The sequence below is a fragment of the Aplysia californica genome, unplaced genomic scaffold (genome assembly GCF_000002075.1).
Source record: "Aplysia californica isolate F4 #8 unplaced genomic scaffold, AplCal3.0 scaffold00305, whole genome shotgun sequence".
Lineage (NCBI taxonomy): Eukaryota > Metazoa > Mollusca > Gastropoda > Aplysiida > Aplysiidae > Aplysia > Aplysia californica.
This window is the reverse complement of record NW_004797575.1, coordinates 407272-414797: the sequence shown is the minus strand read 5'-3', so window position 1 is coordinate 414797 and position 7526 is coordinate 407272. Positions and strand designations below refer to the sequence as shown.

Genomic DNA, 7526 nt, shown 5'->3' with positions numbered 1-7526 from the left:
AGAATTATTAATCATTATTTTATTTGGATTAAAACTGAATAAATAAATTTTTTAAAAAATTAAGACGATAGATAGATAGATAGATAGATAGATAGATAGATAGATAGATAGATAGATAGATAGATAGATAGATAGATAGATAAATAGATGGATTGATGGAAGGATGGATAGATAGATAGATAGATAGATAGATAGATAGATAGATAGATAAACAAACAGACAGACAGACAGACAGACAGACAGACAGAAAGATAGATAGATAGATAGATAAATAGATAGATAGATAGATAGATAGATAGATAGATAGATAGATAGATAGATAGATAGCTTCTAGTTGGTCTTCCCCGTCTTCCGCAATCTTAGAATATGTCTCATGGTTTTGTTGATATCTTCAGTTCCAGCTCCTTACAATGCTTTATAATTTGTAATAAATTCATTCCATTTTATTAGTAGAATTTTTCGTAATTTTTTTTTTTTAATTTTCGTTAAAAAGTTGTTTTTTTCCATATCTCAGAACCATACGTCAATGCAGCCAAATTGCTGTTATATATTTTTAATTTCGTCTTTAATCAAATGATTTCTGATGCAGGATCAGAGGATCAGAATTGTGTGTATTTTCAAGATTTCTTCATACTTTGGGATTATAATGGATAACAGATCACCCATAACATAATACTAAAATCTATTCCACAGATGGCAAATGGGATCTTATTAAGCAGAGTTTGAAGAGTTGCAACATATTTTGTCTTTATAAAAAATACGTGTTGTCTTCTGATCTTTTTATAACAGGTTACAGTGGTCCTTAAAGTCATCATCACAACGTGTTCTAGAACTCACTTTCGTTGAATACAGAGATGGATTCTGGGAATCACAGCCACGTCACACCCTCCCAGTCTAGCGAGAAAGGTTGGGTGAGCGATGAACTTCTAAATATTTTCGTTGTCTTTTTCTTGGTGGCCGCTGCGGGGCCCATCTGTTTTTTTGGAACAATTTTCAACGCCATCAACGCAATAGTATTCTTCAAGCAAGGCTTTCAAGACACCGTGAACATTACTCTGTTTTTTCTGGCCATCTCCGATTTGGGAACGTTGGTGAATATTTTTGGGATGAGCATCTGTTACAACCCTTGGTTCGTCCAAGCTGATCTGCCCATCCACTACCACGACTTGAGTTATCTAACAACGGGCTGGCTCAGCCTCTGCTTCGCCCGTATCTCCAGTTGGATCACGGCTTTTGTCACTTTTGAGAGGTGTCTGTGCATCGCTCTGCCCTTGAAAGTGAAAACTATCATAACACCGAGAAATACTGTTATCGTAATTCTTGGTATATACGTCACTATGATTGTTAGCGTTGCACCTGTGTACTACGCAATCGGTCTAGGACCCAAGTATTTCCCTCAATTAAACGCGACAAAGATCGGATTAGTTTACATATCTAACGGTGTCTCTATCGAAAACGTCTCACTTTCTATCAATGCTTTCTCTCAGCTTTTTTCCTTCTTTGCCACCATCACATGCACGATCATCCTCGTTCACAATCTTCTTCTGAAGTCAAAATGGCGGCAGTCGTCTTCTAGCGCCGTTCAACAGAAATCTTTTTCGAAAAGAGATGCAAAAGTCGTCAAGATGATAGTTTTCATTTCAAGTGTATTCATCGCATGTTATTTACCGAGCGCAGTCAACTTCATTGCAACGGTTATTTTTGACGAGTACGGTGTTCTTGGTAGATATCAGAATATGTTTGTCCTCACATGGGTCATTTTTCTCTGTCTGGTGGCAACCAATTCTACTGTAAATATATTTGTATATTATAACATGAGCTCAAAGTTCAGAGAAATTTTGAACGACATGCTCAATATAAAGAGAACTGAGACATAGGTGTTAGGAGAACCAAAATGATTTCCTTACTGGAGTAGAACCTCATCTTCTTTCTAAAGCTGGAACGTAATAAAAATGTTGCTCAAATTTGATCACGACATTTTCCTGGAAAGACTGTGTGTTGTCCGATAGATGTTCCAAGTACTACTTATCTTTAAAGTCACCAACAGCACAAAGAATAATATACTATTGAACTGACCAGCAGAAAGGAAAAATAACCGAAGTGTGATTCGAATTTAAGAGCCAAAATTTTACTCAGTAGCATGCTTACAATGTCTACAGAAGTCAAGGTACAGTTAGTCATTTTTAAGCACAAGGGGGCTATCCTGGAAAATGCCTTTTCGAGAAAACTGAGGCTTTAGTTTTTGCCCCTTGTTCAGTTTCTTTAAAAGACAAGGAGAGTTTCTTCTATAGCAAAACACAATATAAACACCAAAGAAACCAAACTTCTCCTATAATTAGGGCAATGCCCACTTTTGGTGTAGCTCAAGTTTTATGGAAACCCCCGAAATTTAGGTTAGCCCGCTTGTCCTTAAAAGCGACCAGTTGTTTACTAGTGCCAAGGCCCAGTAGAAATCGTTTGTTATATCACATTAAATAAAATCTGGGTACGCAGAGCAAATCCCAAATCCCAGTACCAGTTACCAGTTACCAGCCAAGTGAGTAGGAGTGTCCCCCCCTTTAGATAGTCCTTGCGTCGTAAGTTGATTTTAGCATTGTCGTAGATGAAGGGGAAACAAGTCCGTGAGATAAGTTTTTATTCGATTTACTGGCACTTTTTTTGAGGGACCAGTTTACTTATTACATACAAGGTTTTGTAGTATTTGAATATTATTTTGAGATATTTCAGTTTAGAAGTGAAGCCAGCATATATTTCAAAACTTTGTTTTGTTTCGTACAAATTGATAGTTCACAAGCAAGTGTTCAAACAGCTTAACCATAAAGTGAAATCTTGTGCTAATACCGATAGGAAAAAGTACTATTCTGCAAAAATTGTTGAATGTCCATCCTCAAAAGCTTTATTTAAGATATCAAAAGAACTCAGTGGACAAGCCAAAACAAAAATCTTGCCCAACAATGTTCCAATGGAAACACTGCCAGGCAAATTCTGTACTTACTTCCATAACAAGGTTGTCCAATTTCGGCAAGGATTGGACTCAGAGAACAAGACAAGTAACATCCCAATGTCTGAACCATTTGATCGTGAACCTCTTGAAACGTTCAAGTCAGTTAGTTGTGAATTTGTGAAAGACACTGTCATGGCATGCCCACCAAAATCCTGTCATTTAGACCCAATGCTTACTGACTTATTGCACAGTCATATTGACGATGTTATTAATGTTATTACTTTAATTGTAAACACATCATTAAGCGAGGGTACAGTTCCACCATGCTTTAAAACAGCATCTATCTCACCTCTGGCCTTGACCCTAATGACCTCAAGAACTACCGTCCAGTATCAAACTTACCTTTTCTTTCCAAAGTTTTGGAAAAAGTTTTTCTTGCACAACTTAAAGATCACCTCACAAAGAATAACTTATTTGAGTCATTTCAATCGGCATACAGAGAAAACCATAGTACTGAAACTGCTTTGCTCAGAATTGTCTCTGAGCTACTCAATGCTGCAGATGATGGTTTGATATCCATTTTCTCACTTTAAGACCTGTCTGCAGCTTTTGATACTTTAGACCACAAGATCATGTTGAGTCGTTTGTCGGACATGTTCGGAATATCTGGCCTCGTACTTGAATGGTTTCGATCTTACTTCTGTGATAGATCATACTTTGTTGTTGTTGAGGGCATTCAATCCTGTCATCAATTGCTGGAATTTGGTGTGCTCCAGGGGTCAGTACTAGGACCTGTGTTACACTATGTACACCTTACCCCTTGGTCGTACCATCAGACACCATTCCATGCCCTACCATATGTACGCAGATGACACACAACTTTATAAGTCAGCAAAACCCAACAAAATTCAATCTCTGTTGAAAGACACCTCAGAATGTTTTCAATCTGTAAAAGCATGGATGACTGAAAATAAATTGAAATTAAATGATGACAAAACAGAAATCATGCCATGCTCAACCAGCTCAAAAATAAATGCTCTTGATGTAGAATGTCTCACCTTTGGCAAAGGTACTGTCGCTTTTTCAAACAAAGCAACAAATTTAGGAGTATTCTTAGACAAAGTCTTGTCCATGGAGACCCAACTTAACCATCTATGTAAAATTTCATACTTAGAAATGAGAAGAATTGCTCACATAAGGAAGTTTCTAAGCACTGATGCCACAAAAAAACTAGTGTTTGCCTTCATTTTGTCACGCATTGATTATTGCAATTCACTGTTCGCTGGCCTACCTAAAGAAAAAATTGCAAAACTCCAACGCATTCAAAACAATGCTGCCAGTCTAGTATCGAAGCAATCAAAACGCCATCATGTGATTCCCCTACTTAAAGAGCTCCTTTGGCTTCCACGGAAAGCGAGAATTGAATATAAGTTAGCCCTACTATGCTTTAAAGGTCAAACTAACCAGTCTCCCACATACATTCAAGAACTCATTGTACCATACACACCATCACGTGAACTAAAATCCAGTGGCTCTAGATTAATTTCAACACCTCGTGTATCACTGAAGAAATATGGTGAGAGAGCTTTTTCTTTTTCTGGGCCAACAGTTTGGAACACTCTCCCTCATGATTTGAGGAGCGAAATAAAACTTGATACTTTCAAAAGGGGATTCAAAACACATCTATTTAAGAAATATTTTAATTAATGGACAGTAACTTTGCCTTTCTGTACGAGCATTTTTATTGTCTGAAAGAATGTTGCTGTCAAAACGTGCGCACATGATGAATTTGTATGGTGTTAGTATGAATGCGTTTGAATGCGTTTTTAATCTCCTATGTACGCCTTGGGCCCATGCTGTGGGGAAAGGCGAGATACAAATGCTCTTATTATTATTACTATTCTAAGATTTGGGATTTGGGGTTCCAGGTTTTGGATAGTCTCACTCACACTAAGTACCAGCAAATCCCAAACCAAATAGCAAATCCGCCCACCACTAGTGTGTCCAGTGTCCACTGCCCACCCGGCTGCTACCCACTGTGTATTCAGTTTTTCTGGCGTTCTGCTACGATTTTTGGACGCTAAAAGCAATTCCCAAACGTCAGTTGTAGCCTACTAATTAAGTTGAAAGAGGGCATTTTAACTGCACCTGACAGGTCACATTATTATGATGACCCATTAGAACACGACATGATTATTTTATTCGAGAAAATGATGCTACTCAATGAACTGAACCTAACAGCACCATACTCTGATGTAATCCATCCCGGTTCATTATGGTGCCCATCATTTGAAACAAAATTAAGGACAACGCAGAAAGATTTGCACCTAGGCTAGATCTATACTGGACAAGCGAGACTGGGAGACTAGATCTAGTGTGTGTTGTTTCGGTGCCCATGGTGAGCGCGCTTCGCAGCGAAGTTTTTAAGTTTTTACTATTTTGCTTAGATCTACTACAGAGGGATAGAAGAAGAAGGCGAATATAGTGCGCGGAGTAATTTATGCAAATTTTTATATTTCACGTGTGAGTTATCAGCTTAGTCAGCCCATATTTCACGTGAAATATAAGGATATATTTTACAGAAAGTGCAATGCTGAAACAACTCCAAGTATGGTATAAAAGATAAGATAAGATAAGATACATCTTTATTGTCCAGATCCTGGCACATTGGTTTGGTGTTTCACCACGTGTACACACACACACACACACACACACACACACACACACACACACACACACACATGCACACTCACGCAGGCTTACAATCACAAGCATAATATAAATGAGCAGCAATATAAACAATAATAATCTCAAGCTAGATACATACTCAATGTTATTCTGATGCAAGCTCTAAGGTCGTAAGTATACTATACAAGATGGTTAAGATGGAAGAATTTTAATGGATGTTGGTAAAAATGACCTTCTAAATCTTTCTTGGCTACAGATCAGAAGCCTATGTGTTTTAGTTCTGACTGATGTATTTATTTGAGGGAACAAGGGATGTTTGTTTATCTAAAAAGAAGGAATTAATTTTTTTTGTGCTAGCTGTCATGTACAATTCATCCAAGTAGGGGAATGTAGATGTTGAAATTTTACATGCTTTCCGTATTAGTCGATTTAATTTTTCTTTATCTTGTTGTCTTGTGTTCCCGGCCAATGCTGTTATACAAAAATTGAACACACTTTCTATGGTTGAAAGATAGAATATGGACATCAATGTTTTATCAACTTTAAAATACATGAGCTTTCTTTGAAAAATATTGTCTTTTGTTCACTTTTTTTTATGCAGGAGAGAAGTGTGGACACGCCAGTTGAGTTGGTTGTCTATTGTAACACCCACATACTTATAGTCTGACACTTGCTCGAAGTTTTCACATTTAATTTTCTGGTGGCTGCAGGGGCAGTTTCTTTTTTCTAAAATTAATAACAAGTTCTTTGGTCTTTTTTACATTTAACAGCAGCTTCAATATGATTTTCACACCTTTCAGAAAAGTTAAGAACAACATTCCGGTAAGCGGTTTCGTTATGGTCAGCCTGAATGAGCCCAATTGTGGTTGAATCATCCGCAAATTTGATCAACTTGATGTTTCTGTTCTGTATTTGGCAATCGTTCGTGTATAGTGTGAATAAAACTGGTGACAAAACACATCCTTGAGGGGCACCTGTATTTGTTGTGATGTATGTTGATAGGGAATGTTTTAATTTTACATACTGGGTTCGTTTGGTAAGAAAATTGCCTTTGCATGATATTAAATTGACGTTAACACCTATGTTTTCTAACTTCTTTAAAAGGATAGCTGGCTGGATAGTATTAAAGGCTGACAAAAAATCAACAAACAGGATCCTACAGTATGTGAGGCAGCGTGGTGGAATCAGGCTCTCGTCAATTTTTGGGCGCGTAGAGTTATTGGTACCATCTTCAAGCTTGTTCAGTTGTCTTTATTTGGATGGAAAAAAATATCCATTTATCTTGAATACAAGTCGAGATATTTGCAAATGAAAGAGGTGGGGGTCACCTGTTTTCAGAGGCAAAATTAGTGAGAACATGGTGCCAAAGATAAGTTATTTCCTTAGCTTAAGAGTCTGTGGTAACTGAAAATTTACATTTTTGCGCCTTTAATCTACGTGTTTCAGAAAAATCCACCCAGAAATGAGTTCTTTAAAGGGCATGAAAGGTGATGAGCCAAAAAATAAAAATTTGATAAAAATTCACAAACCTGTTGAAAAATGCAAGTTTCTTCACTTTGATTGTTTTGACGAGAGCCTGATTCCACCACGCTGCCTCACGTATGTTTTGGGCTTGTCTCAGTGTCTATGTGAGCACACCAGGTCGCCACTAAATAGCGCCCAAAGAGGTTGTCTTCCAAGAACAGCCTGATGTCCACAGGTACAAAATGATAATTAATATAGGCTTTTAAAAAGCATTTTTCCTCTTGGTAGCCATTCTGACTTCTTCTTGATAGAGAATCCAACTCGTAAACAATCGGAACAACGTTGAAATTCTGGTGTAAAGTTAGGGACAGAGAGAATCAGAGAGAGAGAGAGAGAGAGAGAGAGAGAGAGAGAGAGAGAGAGAGAGAGA

At 37.5% G+C, this 7526-nt stretch overlaps 1 protein-coding gene across 1 annotated transcript; it reads left to right on the top strand.

The window, feature by feature from the left end:
- The first annotated feature begins 756 nt into the window (after positions 1-756).
- LOC101864160 (platelet-activating factor receptor-like) lies at positions 757-3108 on the top strand. The gene has a single exon (XM_013084624.1). The coding sequence runs from the start codon at positions 855-857 to the stop codon at positions 1875-1877; it is 1023 nt and encodes a 340-aa protein (XP_012940078.1). The 5' UTR covers positions 757-854; the 3' UTR covers positions 1878-3108.
- The last annotated feature ends 4418 nt before the right edge of the window (positions 3109-7526 follow it).